This window comes from Tursiops truncatus, chromosome 10, assembly GCF_011762595.2.
Source record: "Tursiops truncatus isolate mTurTru1 chromosome 10, mTurTru1.mat.Y, whole genome shotgun sequence".
NCBI lineage: Eukaryota > Metazoa > Chordata > Mammalia > Artiodactyla > Delphinidae > Tursiops > Tursiops truncatus.
The window spans coordinates 42,838,739-42,859,340 of NC_047043.1; the positions used below are offsets into that span (position 1 = coordinate 42,838,739).

Below are 20,602 nucleotides of genomic sequence, written 5' to 3' on the forward strand. Positions count from 1 at the left end.
TTAATAAAAATTTTAATTTAAGAATAGTTGATTTACAATGTTGTGTTAATTTCTGCTATACAGCAAAGTGATTCCATTTTATATATATATTCTTTTTCATATTCTTTTCCGTTATGGTTTATCACAGGATATTAAATATAGTTCCCTGTGCTGTACAGAACCTTGTTTATCCACCATATATATAATAGTTTGTATCAGTTAACCCCACCCTCCCCTTCCACTTGGCAACCACAGGGTCTGTTCTCTATGTCTGTGTCTGTTTCGTAGATCTCCTAAAAATTCTTAGTATGCCTCAGTTTATCTTCTAACAGAGCCAATCTTTAAGATGTTTAGCATTGCGATTCATTCCAATGTCATGTTTTTAAAATAAAAAGTAGGAAAGAAAACAAAAAAGAAAGAAAGACAAAAAGAAAAGAGAAGGAACTGTGTAGCGAAGAGGAGGGAAACTTCCAGGAGGACCTCAGAAGTCAGCCTGAGGCTCTGGGAAACAAACATTCAAGAGGAAACAAATATCAGGCATCAAAGTGTGAAAAGCTCCCCAGGAGGACAATTGCTGGTAGCTGGAAGCAGTTCCTTAGGACTCTCGAAGTATCTTTCACCACTTCCTACTACAAAAAGCAAATTCCCTAGCTCTTTATCAGGGGCAGCATTCAAATGAGCCCAGATAAAATTATTCCCTTAAATTTGTCTTTGAAATGGAAATGTGATCCTATGCAAAGCACCAAAGGAGTAACAGCAATTTCAGCTGCCTTCTCAGATGAGGTGTTTACAATCAAACGCATGAATTACAGCAAGTGGTCCCATAGGTTAGAATCACCCTTCCCATCAAGGGCATGCACTTGAGACCCATGCTTTGAGAAAGGAGTCACTTAAAAGCGGCACCTAATTTCTGTCTCCGGAGACTCCAGGCCCTTCAATTCAACGCTGGCCTCCATGAAAAAGACCACGTGGGGAAAACACAAGACTATCTTAATTAACTCCTGAACCCAAATGCCACCAATGCCGTGTGCTGAAATGAATTTACAAAGTCACAGGGAGAACTGTGACCGGTCATACCCAAAGGAACCATCTGCCATTCTTCTAATTATATTTGATGCCATTTTTATAGTTAAGAAAATTTTATCATTTGATTTTTAAATGTACACAGGAGGGAATGTAACTACATTACCCTGTCATACATCCCCTGGTTTCAGTTCATGTTTTTTAGTGATTTAGTTATTAGCTTTTTCCCCTTGAATATAAGAGCGCCTCAGTGTCACCAACAGAGGCTGGCACATGGTTGGTACATATTAAAAATATTTATAGAATGGTTAATGTTATTTTATCATTTCTTATGTATTATATCCCTGTGTTTTTTGTCCCCCAAACTTAGCCTATCACACTGTTAGTAAAGAGAGATCGTCCATATAAGCTTTATTTAGAGCAAACAGAAAAAGTTCACTTTAAATAATCAGGTATGCCATATGTTCAAGTGAATATGTTTTATTAAATGCATACTAATATCTTCCTATAGTATGTGAGTATACATAATAAATTAAAAGGTTTATATTAAATATAGATATAATACCAGAACATGATTACTTCAGATGAGAAAATCAAAATAAACCCATTTTTAAGTCTCGTTTGGTCACTCCAAATGGATATTTGCTCATAAAAAAATACACTGACTTTTTTTCCCTGGGGAAAAAAATTAATTCCATAGCAATGTAGTTATGGGACATGTTTTATTTCATAGCTTTTCTGCAAGCAAACTTGCTTTGATACAAAATGAGTTCAATGGTACAGGTGCTACTGTCCACTCAAGCAAAAGAAAACCTCACATTTACATGAATGCACTTTATGATGATATTCTTACAGGATAAGAGGGCTCACGTCCAGGACGCCTCTGGCCTCAGGTGAAGCCATGGCACAGAAACGCGCAAGAGTCTGGGAATCTCAGAGCATGGGCAGGTGCAGAAAGGAACTTTCTGTGAGTTCTCCGTCAGGTACAAGGTTAAGAACTGCGGCGGGTGTGTTTGTCTTTTTGCCCCCCATCTTGCAGTTTACACTTAGATCATCTTGGAATAGATCGCTGTGGGTGTCTTTTGGCTTTTCAGAGTTTCCAGAGAAGCAAGAAGGTGTCCTGAGGTATCCTTCATGTTAGCTCCCAGTGGAGGGCTGGCTGTCGGGAAGTCGTGGACTTACCTGCAGGTATAGTGATCTCAGGTGTGCTCCACACGCTCAGTGCAGAAACGTTAGTGCCTATCAAACTCTCTCCCCCCTCATGGAGGATGTGACTAAAACCCCAGACTATCTGACCCAAATTATACAGATAAAAGAAAAAGACAAATACACAAATAAGGCCATCTGCAGAACTTTAAACTCACCTCTTGCATTATTTCACAATAGTCTCTACATCATATGTTACATCTTTCAGACTTAAATAGTAAAGGCTTTAGGAAGGACAGTGGTAGAACCAACTGCACTATCTCTTGGAGGACTTGTCCAATTTGCTGGCAGGTGATTTCCTCTGGGGTGTGGGGATTTTGGAAGGCTTGGCTGCGGACGGCCGAGAATCTGCTCGGGGCGTAGGCCTGTGTGTCTGGGGGACAGTCTCTACGTCAGAGCACACGGACTGGATTTCTGAGATGTCAAAGTCTGATGCGTCACTGCCTCGGCGGCTGCTGGCCCGGCTACCAGCTTTGCTGCCAGCTCGGCTTCCTGGTCGGCTGTGGGTCTTCTTGGGATCTGAGGAGAGAGGGCAGAGATGGGTCACCCTTCCTACTGCATCCAGCTGCCACCGATTCTTGAAACTCAGTGCCACCGTTTAACCTCAGTCAGTTTTCTGGACACCCAGTAGGCGCTCAAGAAATACATGTTGATTTCATGGCCTTGCTCCCACTCTAAGTAGATGAAATATACAAAAAGCTCAGTTTACAAACAAAAAGCAGGTTGGGGGCTACCCCACTTAAAATGGAATTCCATTTACCACACACAGACATAAGGAATAGATATATCCCTTGAGACTGTGTTTTCCAAAGTTTGGCAGGTATAACCCAGGGACGTGTGCAGTACGAACGCACAGCACAAGTTTTGCCTAGGATAAGTAATTCGAAGCACAAAGGAATTGAAGACAAAAGACTTGAAAGTTTAAAGAAGCTTCAGGCTTGCTTGACCCCGGGGTCAGGGCCAGTGCAGCTGGGTTTTTCCAACCACCCCAAACAGAACCCAGTGCAATTTCCAAGCAGCAGAGGAGGCCAGACTTTTGGTCAGAAGGGGTAGATCCTGCCACAGTTTTTCTTCAATTCCACAGTCACTGTCTCATCTTTCTCTGGTACTTTCCAAAAGGGATGTTTGAGTCCCTTATGCCCATGGCTCACTGATCCCCTACCTTTGATGGAGGACTGGGACCACTTGTCATTTCAGAAGAATACAGCAGCATTGATTTGTCTTCCCCGATTAGGAAGAAATGGGATTTTTCATATTCAGATCACACTGCAAAGCCACGAGAGATGGAACGCAGCAGACTCACCAGCAAACTGTGTCCGTACTCGGGAAGCTGCGGTTGTGATCAAGCCACTGTCTTCCCCGGAGTGGAAGCCTTTCCCTGATAAATATCCCGGAAGTCGAAGCTTGCTTCCCTGTATCGGCGTTCCCTGTGTCGAATCAGGGAAAAGACATTTCAGATATTGCTCCTGTCCCGTGATTCTCCACTGACACCACTTCACAGATGGGTGGGAACCCTCCACTAGACACTCAGGAGGTGAGGAGGCATGGGGTTCTCACTTGCTTTTCTCCACTAATTTCTTATTCTCTCCCTAGATTCAGAGGGACCCCTCTAAAGAAAATGAATTCATGTTGGAGAGAAAACACAAAAGTGGAGAGTCCCCGAGGAAACACAGACAAACTCTGAGTATGTTAGTATCTTTCAGATTGTCAGTGAATTATCACAGAGTTGAGAGAGTAGAGCCAAAAAGATGATGGTGGCTGCATGGTCCCGAGAGAAGACTGGCCTCTAAAAAATCGTGCTTGGACTCTCTGCTGCCTGCAAGGTTTTTAGGGAACTAGACAGAAATAAATAAACAGAAATTGAACAGGAAGAAAATAAGGAATGCCTAGACAGCCACCATTTAAACAAACATAACTGCCAAAAAGAGAAAAAAGCGACATTCTGTAACTTGGTAAGATGTCACTTCCTCTCTTGGCTCCGTCACTGTCTACGGTCCTTACAAGATACCTAGGCAATGTTTGGGGATGATTCTCTTAAAATTCTTACAGGAGTTTGCAGAGAATGTCTAAAGTAATCACAACTATGACATTTTATTCTAAATCTAAAATCATTCACGTTTCCTGGATCACTACAACATTTTGGAAATTCTCCCAAAGTTAAAAAAAAACAAAAAACAAAAACAAATCTGGGAAGTATAAAGACATCATATTCCTCAATGAACTCACAGTCAGGGAGCTGTTTGGAGGAAACAGATCTAAACAATTACATATGCTTTTTGAAAAATTAATTTTCCTTTATTAAATAGTTTTAAATGTTTAATAATAAAGCATATGTAAGACCTTTAGATATATCAGGGTTGCAATTTATTAATATTAATGATATTCATAATTCATTTACATATGTATTCTCTACATACATTTAAATATAGGATTTATATAGAATTCGTATACATATAATACTTGGGACTTCCCTGGTGGCCCAGTCTGCACTCCTATGGTAGGGGGCAGGGGTTCGATCCCTGGTGGGGGAACTAAGATCCTGCATGCTACTCAGCGCAGCCAAAAAAAAAAAAAAAAGATGCTTAAGCATTGAAAATACTCTCACTAGTCTAACCACAATTAATCCTCACACTTACCTACTCACTTTTTCACAATTGTGAAAGAGGAGGGCCTGAAGAGGGCAGTAATTTGCCCGAACTCTGACAGCTCTGCTCCAGTTAAATTCCTAACTCAGAATCTCAACAACCCAGGAGAGAGTGAGGACTCACAGGTGATGAAATATATCACTCAAGATGACAGTTCATTACCATGAAGGACCAAGAGCATTCTTTTCAGATGCCTTGATATTCTGATTTTATAGTCACAAACCTACCCCGTGCTCTTAAAGACCCTTCCATAGAAGGATACTGTTGTTTTGCCTCATGAGGCTATTTGAAATGAAACCTAGCTTTGTATTAGCCAAAATAATAGACTTAAATTTGTGGGGGGGGGGGGTTCCACTTTTCAAAAATTTGAACAGAGTAGCACAGCCCTGAATATTTAAAGCAAACATGTCACTTTAGGTTCCTTCAACTGCTCTCAGTTTTGGCTACAAGAGATCCATCAGAAGCGACAGACGCCTCAGACGTAACATATGAAATTAACATCACTCACTTGAGGGAAGGGGGAGAAATGAGGGGCTGGGGGATGAGGAAGAGTTGAGGAATGGGCTTCTGCCCCAACTCTATACCACCATCTGCAATTTCCATTTCCATCATTTCAATCTGAGTCAGGAGGGCAATGACATTTTCTCTGCCTACCTCTCATTATGAGTGTGAGGGTTACATAACAGATAAGAGTTTTGAAAAGCATAAAAGGCTTTTGAGAGGTACTAAATTAGTTTTATCCAGGAGTCCTTGCCTTTAATATGAAATACCTCCTTGGTTTCAATAACAGTTCTTTAGGGATTTTTCTCCCTTCCTTATGGTGATTCTAATCAAATATGTGATTTATTTGGTGCCTATGTTTATCATTTTACAGAGAACTTTCTTTAAAAGACGTATGGTTGACTTCCAATTGAATATAAATGATCTGATATATAAGTTAATCTCGGCAAATTTTATATCTCCTAAATATCTTATCCCCATATAGCATGTCATCTAAAAAAGTGAGAGGGTCCTGAAAAAAATCATTAAGTCTAATAAAGATACATACCTTTTGAGAATGACAGATAACCTTTTGCCTATCCGAGCCCCAGCCCCTTGCGCTGGTAACTAAAAGGCTTGGGTCTCATCCACCCAGTGTTCTTGGGCAGAAATAGACATACCAGACAGTCAGAAGGACCTTGCCCAGAGAGAACACTCAGTCCACATTCTTTTAATTTAAGTGATTCTCTTGCAAATGATACTGCCTCTCACTCTTACCTAAAAAGGGTTACAGCATTTCTTGCCCAAATTATGTCTAGAAGCAAAAGCATACCATCAGCTTGAAAAGAAACCTGACTTAGGTCTGGGTATAATCTCCTGTATGTCACTCTCCCAGGGGAGAAAAGCAAAATTAAGTATGAGAAAGAGAACAGAGAAACAAAAAAGGCTGAGAGCCTGCAGAGGTGACTAGGTTAGGCTGACGCCCTTTGAGGAGCTATAAACCGTCTTTTGTGTTCACCCCTTACTCTCACGTTCCTAGGGTTGAGACTTATTATATAGAAGTCTGTAAAAAGACGACGTATTATCAAAAGTACATTTATTAAGGGTGAGGTGAAGCAGTGTTAGTAGGTGATCGTTTCAGTTAAAGGCGGCTGTTAGGCTGGAATCTGGGGCCTTACAATACCTCTGGAGATGACATGGGGAAGTCTGAGCACTCAGCTGGTTTACAAGGAGTTGACACCTTGCTGTTTGTCAACCAGGGTTTACCATAATTGCGTGTTAAAGGATGGAGAATCTGTATGGAACAATGGCAAATCAAACGTAAAGGACGGCAGATAAAAAAACAAAGCCACGGAAAGAGAGATTCACAGCCATTCATTTCACAGTAAGAATGATCATCATTAAAAACAAATAGATGGACACCAAGGGGGGAAAGCGGCGGGGGTGGTGGTGGGATGAATGGGGAGATTGGGATTGACATGTATACACTAATACGTATAAAATAGATAACTAATAAGAACCTGCTGTATAAAAAATAAATAAAATAAAATTCAAAACTTAAAAATAAAAAACCAAAAACAAATAGAAAAGGTCTGATGGCAAATCATATACACCAAAAACATGAATGAAGCTTTAAAAAGAAAAAACAATCTGAAAGGTAACCAAAGCCCCTAAATAGATCGTCTTTACATGGGCCACAGGGCAAAAGCACACGCGCACGCGTGCACACGCACACACACACTTTTTAATTCTTCATCTTCCATATTGTGAGAAGGGACACATTTGGAGAAAGCTGGTCCTACAAATTCTAGGGATCCCCCCCAAACATTCAAAAGCATACTCTAGACAGTGAGCGCAGAGGAAGAGGAAACGAGTTCTACCTTGGGTGTGCTGGTGGCAGGGACCTGTGGGGAGGCCGCCTGGCCAGCCTGGCTGGACATGGATGTGGACCGGTTGGGCGAGGCTCCCCGAGATGAGGGCCTCGATCTTCGGCCCCGGGGCCGGAAAGCAGCCATTCCCTGACTGGCTCCATCCGCCAAGATGAACTTCTCCCTTAGCTCCATGTTTGTCCTTCCTTTAGCTGGATGACGGAACACACAAGGCACACAAACGAAAGGAAGGAAAAAAAAAGAGGGGCTCAGTCGGGTGCGGGGGGGAGGGGAAAACTGCCATCTGGCGCCACAGACCACGTGGAGGATTGCAAGAACACCTTTTTGCCATGCCAACTCCAACTCAGCATCACAAAAAGTCAAATGCATTCCTTTACAATGCATTCCTTTCGGATACAGGCCAGTTGGGGAAAGAAAAAAATAAAAGTGTGTTTATTCTAACACTAGACACCAGCCAAGAGTAACCACTATTAAAGAGAGAGTCAGCATGAAAATGACAAGCTCATGCTCAAATATTGTTAATCCACCCACTACTGATGCCTGCAGGGTTTCACTATGCCATCCCCACCCTGAGGGGACAAGCCAGGGAGGCGGGGACTGTGTCTTTTGCGTGTACTACCGAGGTCAGGAAATTGCCAGTCTTTCACCATCGGGATTAATTGGACAATTACACAGAATGAGAGATGGGTTGTTAATCATGACGACGACACAGAAACTTTCAGGTTTTGCACTTTCAATGAGGCGGCTAGTATTTTTATTTTATGCCTTAAAAACTTGGTTTTACAGCATGCAAAATAACAAACAGCAGACCCCAGGATCCGTGAGGTCATCTGTGATGCAACACTCACACCAACACACGTGCACTCGGAGAAGGCGCCACCAGAACCCCGTGTGCAGGGTGTTAGCTTGTGTTTGATCACTTATACAACCCCTACATTTGCAACACCCGAAGCGTGTTGAAAGTCCAGAATTTCAATTTGGAAGCACCAGCTCAGCTGGATGTGAGTTAAGCCATACGCGATGGATGAAGCATGTTATTTTAAAACAAAACGATTAAAGCAAGAATGTCAAAGTAGGAAAGAGGAGAGGTCAGAGGGGAGAGGCAAAGAGAGGGGTCGCCAACCTATAGTAGGCTGAGTAGTAGTAATTGAAGAGTTTGATTCCGAACGTAACATTTTACTCCCATGATGATGAACTAGAAGAAATGACACAGGATACCAATCACATTCAAGAAAACTGTTAGCAGGAGAAGAAACAAAGTACAGTAGTTGATTATGCAAGGGTTGCTCAGATTGGGCCTTTAGCGCACAATTTAGGAGAAAACTGGCCCTGCGAAGGGAAACACTCAAAGGTCTGACTCAGGATGAAAAATGTATTTGGAAGGCTTCACCCCAATTGAGCTAACTTTCCTAGGCTACCCCACAGAACACTCTGCATTCTCAATTCTTTGTTTCGTAAATGGAGCTGCATTACCTTCAGCTGCATTATTTCCAAAATATAGAAGGAAGGCCTGCTGACTGGCTGCTGGGAACGCACTCCCAGATACCTGAGAGCTATGGTATATTATGTGTGCATATTGTTAAGGCTCTAATCTGTAACTTCAAAATTCAGAGTCAAATTAGCAGTTCATTATTTAAAAAAAGTTTTCAATACTGCTTTCCTCGCCTCCCCCTAATTTCACAAAAACTTCTGCTTTTAAACTTTTACTGTACGGTATCTTCAATCTTCGTCGCTCAATTTTCTTTCCCCTTACTTTGCTACTTAACGACAGAGGAAATCCTTCCCCTGGTTGGTAGAACTGCTCATTTTGAAACTTGCAGATGGGAACGCCTCACAAAGGAAAATCTATTCTAGTGTTTCCTGCCTCCCAGTCTCCTAGTTATCCAGGAGAAGTAAAAAAAAACTATGAGAGGAACACGGTTTACACAATTGCCACACGTTCTTTGGGAACTTCAGGCTGACAGACCAATGTGAAACATTCCTTACTGTAATAAATGACCAAAATTAGCCCCACTGTGTTTTTGATGCTGGAAAATAATTCAAGATCGATATACTTTCGTGGTGTTATTATCTTGACATAAGTATCTCCTTACCCCTGCAAGGATCATTTTTCACTAAGAACTCATCCAGGGCCATCCATCCACCTCCAACACGAACCATCACAGTACTTCGCAGGATTCGGACAAGCCGGAGTTGCTGGGAGTCTCCAAACTGGGAAGAGGAAGAAAGAAGACCCTCTAATTGTCAAGAGGAAATCTCAAAGGATGAGGTGCGATCTGCGTAAGCAACCAACTCTAACTTCTGGTTTAGTTCGCAGCAATTAGTAAAATCTCAGAGAAAGGGGTTTATCATGATCTGCGTTAGACGGCTGCATGCTGATTTAGCCCAAAGGAAATAGTGTGGAAAAAGATAACAAAGGTTATCACAGTAATATTGAAGCTTTCTTCTAAAAATGATTTTTCTCTCTTATGACGGAAACAACGTTAGTAAGGCAGTAATGGAAAATGTTTCTAGAGATTAAACACAGCCATGAAAATAAGCAGTGGCCCACTTGCCCAGGGCTTCCAGGAGGTAAGATGATTCTAAAGAAAATTTAATAAACTCTGATTCTTCTTCATGAAAACTTCCTCTTACACCTGAAACTGTTTTCCACTGAAATCCGTGGGAGAAATCTTTATAAACTCATTCTGTTTTCTCTAAACAGTTCTGACTTAGAGAGATAAAGTAGTAAATAATCATGACTAATAAAAATTTCACGGTTAAATAAAACTTCTGCATCACTAATGATCTGGTAGGCTAATTTGTTAAAGGCTGGATTCATGTGCCATTTTTAGATTACTGTAATATTAGAACAGTCACTGACACATTAGGAATGATACAGCTTTCAAATCTAAAAGGCTTTTCTTTAAAGCTCTATATACCAAAATTGCTGACACTGAGAAGCACTTGTCTTTTTCTTGCCCTTTCAGTGGATCTCCAATCATATACACTACAGATTCTGCAGGTCTTGAATAAACGTCTAGACTACAGGTAGTTTCTGATCATAAGGTTTATTTATTACGAAAGCCCATGAGAAATGATTTTATACTTTTAAATCATTTCTAATAAGCTCGTGTCCAACTTATAAAAACCACCAGACTGAATTTCATGGTTGCCAGCCCGGTGGATACCATAGCAAAATGAACAGTCAAGTAGACATAAATAGCTTCTTTTTAAGGCAGGTAACATACAATTGTGACTACTTGTCTGGGCTCATGAGGGATAAACAGAAAACGTGAAGTAGAAACAATCTGCTGCTTTTCATAAATTTTAACACTGAGTTTCAGGAAGAGAACACTAGGACAAAGCCAACCATTCCAGACCCTGAAACTCAGAAAGGACTTGGAAAGCATGTAAAACGCACCAGTGGGACTCAGGCGTTTACATCAAACCTTTTCACATCACTTTTTCTAAAATGGTTTTTAAGCCTTGAGACTTCAACTTTCCTGTAGTTGAACCTGCTCTAGAAATGTAAATTAAAATTTAAAAATCAAAATGCATATTTATTTTGTTAGAAAAAATTTGGTGCTGCTAATAAGCAAAGGGAAAGGAGGGGATTTAAAGAAAATTACCCTTAAGGAACCAGATAATTAGACGATACGCTTTTGTTCCAAGACTATGTTCAAAACAAGTTTTAAGGATATAAATATTTATTTATATCATCATATAAAGAATATAAAAATATTTTATAGAGATATTTCAATTATTTCCATTATAATAAACATGAATGACTTTAAATTTTATTTTGAGAAGGTATTCTATGACAACTACCATTGTCTTTAGAATTTCCGTAATTTTCTCAACAGCTAAACTGTGAGACCAAAAAAAAAAAAAGGACCCTAATGTTGTTCTTTGTGCTGTGAATTAAATCTTTTGAAATATTTCATCCTTTCCATAAACAAAAGATGCTATCCCAATTACTAACTCAGAAAATAACAAGAACGGAAAAGTACCTTTTTATGGAAGTTTTCAAAACATCTATTCAAAATAACTGAAAATTTTATTTGAAAAAATTATTTGCTTGCAATAAATGGGGAGAATAGGTAATTTGAAACTTAAGATGTAATATGGCTTAGAAACTGAGGGGCAGAATAATAGCTAATAGGATATGGTCAGGTACTATAAATAGCATGGTTCTTTCCAAAAGCACAGAGTAAAAAACTCTCCTTGTTTAAATCAAAATCTGATTTCTCTTGTCTTCAGTTCTAAAATTCTGATCATGATGCAGTGTCCTGGACAATTTATCTTGACTTAAATGTGAGGTCAAAATGACATAAAGTATGACTAAGATTTTGTGTAAGTTATAAGAGAAACATTTCCTCAAAAGGAATGACATCATTTAAAACCTCCAGAGTTAAAGTTTCTACTCAGGATGCAAAGCCCTAAATCAATGAATTAGGGCACAGGGAAAACAGCTGCTTTGGAGAGATCACATCACCGTGGCCAAGTGCCATGGTGACCTCTCCCCTGCGCTGTTTTTCCAGGTCACTGGCTGGATGCTGGCCCTTCACTAGCTACCTTATACGAGGGCATACAGCTTCAATGGCCAAACACCAACGAGGCCACACAGAGATGTGTGGACAATCAACTTTGTGTTGCAATGAATACTTGTATACAATAGATGAGAATAGTATTATTAAAGACAGGAACTGAAAATTGCATTTGTAACACTGTACCCAGCCCAGCTACAGTTGATTATCTGGTTTGCTTAAAGGTAATCTCCTCATTTGAGACACAAGGCAAAAAAGAGTCCTGGATCAAGGACACTCATAGCGTATACAGAAACACCACGCCAACCAACAATGTAGTAGCTAGGGGGACAGCATGGGAAAGATTGGCCAGGGCAAGCTTTAATGACTATGAATTAAAGTTAAAAAAAATTATTGGGAACTTGAGAATACATTCCACTGGTTTATACCTGATTTCCCAGGAAGAACTGATAAAAAATGAAAAATGGAAGAAAGACATAATTAGTTCAACAGGAAACTTTCTATATGACTAGAACACACACACACACACACACACACACACACACACACACACATGCTCACACTTTGGGTTTCTGGATATAGTATCTAGTTTAGAGATGTGCAGGTACCCATTTTTCTCAACTTCAAACCAAATAATCAGAAATTTTTCTTTGCAAATTTTTGTGAAAGTTTTTGGGTTTCAAATTTAAGTTAAAAATTCAAATATGTAGATGAATATTTTTCAATGTGGAAATATAAAAGCAAAATGAATAATGTTTCATTTATAAGTAATATACTGTAGGAGGGAATCTCTGCACATTTCCTATCTAGCTACTACAAATAAGAGATGTTCCAAAAAAAGAGAAAAAAGATAGAGAAAGAGTGACAAAGTCACAAGGGTCTTCAAGTAATTGTTCTAAAGAAGGTGAACTGAGTTACTGAGATGTAAATTTTTTTAAATTTCTGCATCAGTGGAAAACACTACCTCTTTTTCACATTTACAAAAATAAGTAAACATTTTAACTTCATTTCCTGGCTTGGAAAAGCTTTTTTACTGAAAATATGACAACTTACCTCTAATCACAATAAAATATAAAGTAATTCGAAGCAACCCAAATATATGAGATGTATTTTTCTGTGAATATTTTTCTCCTTGAATGGATGTATCATACATGTCAGAGATATGTCCTAATATACAAAATGCAAGCTATCTTTATATCATTAAAAATGACGAAAGATGGAATTTCATATACCATTATATTTGATAGAAGGTAAAAATAAATAACTGGCATTCCTGGGAAACAATGCAGACAAAGTTTTTAATTTTTATCCTTTGAAAGAACTACACAGCTATTTTGAAAACTTACCCTGTATTTGTTATCTCCAATCTGTTCAACTTGGAATCGTTTTGCACATTTGCACTTAGCTACCTGCCTTGTCACCTGCCAGAAGCAATGATAAAACAGTCACTTTCACATTAATATTACATCGTGGCATCCTTAAAACCTGTACGCAACAACTAAACATGGAAATAAAACAACTGCATGAATTGTACATGGTATCTGGGCAGAACACACAGTGCTTGTTCTACCCGGTGGAAAGGTAATGAGTACCTCATCTTCAATTTTGTCAGCATCAGTGATAGGTTTGTATGCATCTTTATTTGGGTGAAGGGCAGCTACAAATTCATAGTAGTCGATGTATCCATCGCCATCTCTGTCAAAGATGTCTGCAACTGCACTCATCTCCAGACGACTGGTAGGGAACTCTAACATTTTCAAAACAATGGTAAGTAGTGCTATTGAGGAATAACTGACAAATAAAACTGTAAGATATTTAAACTGTAATCATAGTAATTTGATACATGCACACATTGTGGAGGGATCTAGTTAATTAACACATCCATCACCTCACATGTTTATCTTTTACTCTTTGGGTTTTTTTGGGTGAGAATGAATTTTACTCTCTCAGCTAATTCCAATTATACAATATGGTGTTATCAACCACAGTCACCATGTTGTACAGTAGATACTCAGACCTTATTCATTTTATTGCTGAAAATCTGTACCCTTGTACCAACCTCTCCCTATCTCCTCCATTTCCCAGCCCCTGGCAATTATTTTTCTACTATCTCTGTGAGTTTCACTTTTGGTTTAGATTCCACGTATGAGTGATAATTAAGATATTCTCAGTATATGTCATACTCTGGTCGCAATGAAAGTTGGTAAGAGCTGCTACTTACAATAACATTTTACAAAAAGATTTACGTCTTAAAGAAAAAGTAAATAGCATTAACTTGTTAATTCTGCCGTAAGACATTCTCGATCGCACATTTTAATTGTAGTGTGGCCAGTTAAATGATTAGGATGATCAAGTATATTACAATCCTTAAAAAAAACAAAAACAAAAACCTGATTTACATCACACAAGCACTATCACTACATATGTGGCCTAAATTTACCTTTAACTACTATTAGGATGAATCTTACGAAATGGCTGTTTTTCTAGGCTAAAAACTGTTTAATATTAGCAAATTTCATATGGTTCAAGTACCACTTAAGGAATAATTTACATGAAATTTACTTTAAGAGTGCTTCTAGTAACATCTGCCAGAGAAATCACATACATGTGATCAAAATAATCTATCAGGGCTTCCCTGGTGGTGCAGTGGTTGAGAGTACCCCTGCCGATGCAGGGGACACGGGTTCGTGCCCCGGTCCGGGAAGATCCCACATGTCGTGGAGCGGCTGGGCCCGTGAGCCATGGCCGCTGAGCCTGTGCGTCCAGAGCCTGTGCTCCGCAACGGGAGAGGCCACAACAGTGAGAGGCCCACATACCGAAAAAAAAAAAAAAAAAAAAAAAAAAAATCTATCAAACAAGAAGGGGGCACATACCTTTAGAATTTTTATAGCCTTCTAATTTCCTACTAATGACAATATTAGATCAGAATGTGAACTAAAATAAAAAAGAGAGAGACTGACTTGCATTTACTGATTTCCCATTTTATGCCAGGCGACACAATCTAAGAATTAAGCATTATTAACCTGATTACACTAAATAGGGACACAGCTCCAGTGGAGAAAAGGAGTTTATCTGTGGTGACACAATTAGTAAGGGTGCCTGACTTCAAAGCCATAAATTTTAACTAAGGACAGTTTTTTTGTTTTTTTTGTTTTTTTTTTGAGGGCAATGACTTCACAGCCAAGTTTAAAGGTGATGTTTTATTAGTAACACAGGTTTACTGGCTCCACAATTTTAAACTGTGCTTATTTTCTTTAAAAATTACATCTGTTATGGCCACCTCTCTTGGGACTTACTTGAGGAAAGAATCCCGTCAATAAATTCTTGTCGGGTTATTTTCCCATCCTGGTCTTTATCGATCCTCCTGAAGAAGTCCATCACTCGAGATTTCTTGTGATTCATCCATCGCATGTACTTTTTGCGCCAGACATCAAAATCAAAGTTGGCAAATTCCCTTAGCTGAAGAGGGCAAAAGGCATTTTGCCTGAGTTACTGCTGTGCTCAAATTATATCTTACACAATATGAATAACGTTATTTCGAATGATCCTCTAGATAACAAAAATTATATAATATGAATAATGTTTATAATGATCCACTAGATAACCAAAATTATCTTATACAATATGAATAATGTTATTTTTAATGATCCTCTAGATAATAAAAATTATTATCTTATACAATATGAATAACGTTTTTAATGATCCTCTAGGTAACACACAGATCATTCCCTCCAGGAAAGGTATCATCTTGCAAAGGGGACTTGAACATTTTTTCTCTAAAGTTTATTCTGTTACTGTCACTGTTTTTTCTTTACAAATAGAGGAAACAAAACTCCTCAAAAAGTCACACTGAAAATTTCTGATAATGCCGAACTCACAAAGGTGGTGTGGCCCAAGGTGACAGGAGCTCTGTACCCCAGGGAGCAGGCCCAGCTGAACAAGACCGATTTTACCTATCTTATTACCCCTCACGTCTCTGCCACCAGTCGCTCCTAACTCCTCACCTTCTAAAAATTTACCAATTCTAGAATCTGACACCCTAAACTTCAGATCACAGAGTATATATGAATAAATGATCTGCATTATAAATGATTATAGTTGCCAGAAGATGCTGTCAGCAAACATACGTCAAGCCAGATCTTTTCCGACTGAGTCAGCTCCTGATTATGTTACAACATACCTGTTTTTGACTTTGATTCCCTAAATCCAAGGCCCATATATCAGGGTTTTTTCCCCCCATAAAAACATTCATACCTGTGGCTTTAATTTTAGAAGTAAAATAAGCACTCAGACATCAAGAGTTTTCTTATCTATTATTAGAAACGTTGAAAAAAATCAAGACCTTGGCAATGTGTTCCGGTGAATGAGGGCAGATGACAATATGGTACCCAATGTAAGAGTTTTCTCACCTCCTCCAGTCTGTCCAGGGCGTCATTAAGCTTCCTCCTCCTTTCCAAGGCGAGCAGCCAGACTTGCTGCCACTTGCTCACCAGTAAGTTGACCCTGGGATTCTTGGTTTCGATTTGTGTCTGTGACCCAGAGGGATAGAAGCTTGACGCTGGGAAGCGTTTTCCTGTTCAAACATAACTTGAGTTAGGATGGCAAAGTCTCCAGGGTTTTGAAATACATTAAGGCTTGACCTTTACTGTTCCTTGTTCAGACTGAATCAACTTCATTACTAGCTATGATGTGAAGAAACACCCTAATTTAGGTGATGCACGATATCAGGGTCAAATGTGTTTTACTTAACAAGGGTCGCACACCGTTCAGAGACAGCAGAGAAATATTCTTGACGGGAGCCCTGAAATACTGGAAAGTTCTCTCAATACATTTATGCTTCAAACATTTTCCAGCCTAAAATCCGCACCACTTCAATGACAAAGAAGCATCCTGCAGTCCTCCTCTTTGCTACTGCCAGGGCACTGCAGTGCATGTGAATCAGTTTGGGCAAACCCAGCTGAGAGGAGGGCAGGAGGCACTGGGCGGCTCGCCAGAGTCAGACCAAGATACCCGACAAATTCCCAATCAAGTACGGAAGTGTGTGATTACGGTCCCAGCCTTCTTCCAGGTCCATTTTCCACTGAGATTGTGTGTTTCCTGTGCATCGTCTCATATCCTAATTTACTGCCTTCCTAAAGTTTCCTCCCTCTTTCTAGTATTCACAAGTTTCTATAACTTCACAGAGCAATTATCTCACTGCAGTTTCCTCATCTAACTAAATCGTTCAATGTGACCTAGAAAAATAAATCACTGGCCTAAGCTTTCATAGGAAGTTAGCATCCAAGCTGAGATTTGCCCAGAATTCCTAACTCCCATGGAGTTACATAAAAATATCAATAGCTAATATTTATTGAGCATTTAACAGTATTCCAGGAAGTATGCTAAGCACTTCATACACGAGCTCATTAAGTCCTCACCATAGTCTAATGAGGTTATAATTCTCCCTTTCCACAGATGAGGAAATTGAGGCTCAGAAGGGGTTCAAGTAACGTGTCCAAGGTTGCGTTTCCCAGATGCTGAGGGGTGGGGACAGCCAGGCAGTCTGTGTCCAGAGTTCCTAACAACTTTGTTACCCTGCCTCCTTGTGCAAGACACGACTATGACAGATCCAAAACCACTTTTCTTTAGTAAGGCACCATTCAGAAATATACAAACTGCCTGGTATAAATTGTGCTGCTTCTAAATCTTATCTGAGCTAGCTATTATTGTATTTAATGTCACTTCGCTGGGTCAAGACAGCCTGAGAAGTCAGTAAATAGAGCCTCAAGTCAAATGAACATGAGGAAAATCTATCAGATTGCTGGTTACTAGTGAACAGTTAGGTCATGAACTTTATCCAGGTCATGGTCATTCTTGTTCCATTCCACTTTAAGGTTATTTATATAAGAGAAGCAGAATGAGTCAATTCAAAGGGGGTGATGACTTCTGTTCTTGTTGAAAGTTATTCCTGATTTCTTCTGGCTAATCTGAAAGATACACTTCGAGCAAATAAAGTTACACATAGAGAGACCTGGATTTATCCTTTCCTTTATTTTTAAATAAGTTGCTATAATACTTAGCCCACATATTCTTTCAAGAAAACCTTTTATGGGACTTCCCTGGTGGCACAGTGGTTAAGAATCCGCCTGCCAATGCAGGGGACACGGGTTCGAGCCCTGGTCCAGGAAGATCCCACATGCCGTGGAACAACTAAGCCCATGCGCCACAACTACTGAGCCCGCGTGCCACAACTACTGAAGCCCGTATGCCTAGAGCCCGTGCTCTGCAACAAGAGAGGCCACTGCAATGAGAAGCCTGCACACCGCAACGAAGAGTAGCCCCCGCTCACCACAACTGGAGAAAGCCCGCATGCAGCAACAAAGACCCAACACAGCCAAAGATAAATAAATTAATGAAAAAAAAAAAAGAAAGAAAACCTTTTATGATTGAGAGCTCATGTAGAATCACCTATGGCTCCAAAATGTCAAACCATAACTCAAAATAAAAGGAAACTAACTTCCTTGCTTAACCATCCTCATGTTAAAGAAATTAGCCACTGCTTACTTCCTGCTCGCCCCTTATCCAAGACCGGAATGTGGGAATGTAAGGAGGGGTCCGCCACTCTCCTCTTGTAGGTCTTGGTGACTTTGTCCACGTCAGGTTGTTTTCTGGTCATTTCCTCCATGAAGGTCTGAAAGAAAGAAATGATGTCAACTAGATACAAGTATATCAGAGAAAAACATCTTTAGAAATGAACTAAAAACGAGAAGATAAAAGGACCATACTATCATTTCTGAAAAAAGAATAAAACATGTTTTATCTAGGATAAAAAAAAATCTAACCATCATAATACAGTATTTACAGACTACAAAATGTTAATAGGTGATAAGTAACTACAGTGTTACAAAAGCAACTTGTTTTATTTGAAGACCACAGGGGGAGCAGCTGCATGAGGAACACAACCTGTCTGTGCACCAGCCAGGACCAAGCTTCCAAGCTCTCCCTGAAGAATCTTAAAGTGAGCATTTGTCTACAAAGGAACGAGTTAGCTGGGGTGTCTCTAGGGCTTTCCTGCGACACATCTCACCTACATATCTGAAATACTTAAGATGGCTTTGATATACAGTGACATAAAGCATATCCACATAAATGTGGATACATTTAAAATATCCCTATCAATAAATCTACTCTACCAAGGAGGGTCAAAGTCATTCAGGTTCAAGTTTACATTTAAAAGGTTTGACTATGTTGCCATTTATCTCATCTCCTTGGACTTTTTATCATGGTTGACCAGGTGTCCCTGTATCTGGAATCTGTGGCAAGGGCAGAGACTGGTGAAAAGTGATGGGAAAAGGAGAAGGCAGAAAAAAGTGAGAAGTGAAGAAACACATTTCTGGAATGTCTGTCACACTGGAGGACACTGACACTTTAATGCCTCGGTTGACAGAGACACTTCAGGGCCATCACAGGCATCGATATCTTATACGTTTATCAAAATACGACAGCAATAGTGGGAAGCAGCCGCACAGCACAGGGACGGGGGGAGCCCATCTGAGATGCGAGCACAGCTCCATGGATGGGGCCGAAAGGGAGGAGCGTGGGAAGGTCACACAGGGCAGGAGACACCAGCAAAACTAAGTGACTCTCCAGAGAGAAGCTCCAGGGCAGCAGTGGCGTCAGAAACTCGGTGGAGGAGTTGAGGAGTGTGTCTGAGGAAGTGAAGGTAAGAAGCACAGAGCAGTCTTCTGAGAAGTACAGTGTGAAGCAAAGACAGTGTCTGAGAAGGCAGGTTAGGATGACATCTATTTACCTGGTGTTCTGCAATGAGGGCTTTCACCTCTTCAATCTCCTGAGGGATGACCTCTTTATCCCTGTCGCTCAGTGTGGTTTCAGCCCACTGCAACCAGGCCAGCAGGGCTTCCAGCAACTCCTGCTTGGCGATGAGTCCTGCCAGGGCACTGGCTAGTCTCTGCTGGTGCTGCTTTGCCCAGGCCAGTACCTGATGGAGAAAACAACTGCTCTGAATTTCTTCCATCTCAGTGAATAATGTAACTGATGTAACATACACCACACTTAAATGTAAATTAGGATCATCCCAGGCTAGATCCATAACTCTCTGGTCTTTCTAGATCCCATCAGTGGTACCAAGACCCAGCCTGTGGAGGACCCAGGAGCCCTTTGTGATGGCTGTCACCCTCAGAAGTTTAGATGTACGTCAATCACCCAGGCTTCCCTTTGCCTGCTAATTTAAGTTCAAACATGCATTCCCTGAAGAATCACATATGCTCACTCTGTGTAGCACAGAGTGGAAATAAAAATAGCTAAGATCTTAAATACAGAATGAATTCACTTGTGTGTGCAATTCATTCCACAAGCATAGACGGCTCTGAAAAACCTATTCAACAGACGTGATCTGGAAGTGGACAGAAAGTCCTACAGTGAACCACATAGTTTCAGGGACATAGCTGCAGAATGCTTGTAACTTTTTAAAGAAAAGTGGGTGGCAGAGAGAGGTAACACACAGAAGAATGGTCTTGTGGAGAACATAAGCCCTTAGGTTCCCACAGCCATAAATACGTCATTAATTGCCCGAGTTTCCACGCCCCCTCCCCTGACTCTCAAAGCTCCAGCTGCTCTAAAGATGGACTGAGATGCACGGACCTCCTCGAATCTGGCCCGGATGATGGTAATCCAGTGCTTGACAGTGGTGATGGAGTCTGGGTGGCAGATGGCCAGGATGGAGTCTCCCATGCTGGTGGCTTTGTTGAGGGCAGCGCGCTTTTCTTCCAGTCTCTTCATGAATTCCTACAGCATAAACAAAGACGCACAGGCTGAAACTAAAAGGCCAGCAACGTCCACTGGACTGTCAGAG

General features: G+C 40.3%; 1 protein-coding gene across 27 annotated transcripts in view; it reads right to left on the minus strand.

Annotated features, from left to right (window-relative positions):
* Window positions 1-1,705: 1,705 nt before the first annotated feature.
* Window positions 1,706-20,602, minus strand: part of DST (dystonin) — a 497,752-nt gene continuing 478,855 nt past the window's right edge. For 13 of the 27 annotated variants that reach the window (XM_033864483.2, XM_033864472.2, XM_073810887.1 and 10 more), the window contains 14 exons: window positions 20,392-20,535; window positions 19,541-19,729; window positions 18,295-18,421; window positions 16,161-16,324; window positions 15,048-15,210; window positions 13,344-13,498; window positions 13,098-13,172; window positions 12,180-12,197; window positions 9,316-9,433; window positions 8,346-8,417; window positions 7,214-7,413; window positions 6,517-6,627; window positions 3,512-3,635; window positions 1,706-2,727 (listed from right to left, as the gene is read on the minus strand). In XM_033864483.2, the coding sequence (XP_033720374.1) occupies window positions 2,465-2,727; window positions 3,512-3,635; window positions 6,517-6,627; window positions 7,214-7,413; window positions 8,346-8,417; window positions 9,316-9,433; window positions 12,180-12,197; window positions 13,098-13,172; window positions 13,344-13,498; window positions 15,048-15,210; window positions 16,161-16,324; window positions 18,295-18,421; window positions 19,541-19,729; window positions 20,392-20,535 (1,923 nt within the window). In that variant the 3' untranslated portion in view covers window positions 1,706-2,464. The remainder of the gene's footprint in view (window positions 2,728-3,511; window positions 3,636-6,516; window positions 6,628-7,213; window positions 7,414-8,345; window positions 8,418-9,315; window positions 9,434-12,179; window positions 12,198-13,097; window positions 13,173-13,343; window positions 13,499-15,047; window positions 15,211-16,160; window positions 16,325-18,294; window positions 18,422-19,540; window positions 19,730-20,391; window positions 20,536-20,602) is intronic. The other 14 variants (XM_033864484.2, XM_073810888.1, XM_073810881.1 and 11 more) reach the window with 4 other exon arrangements.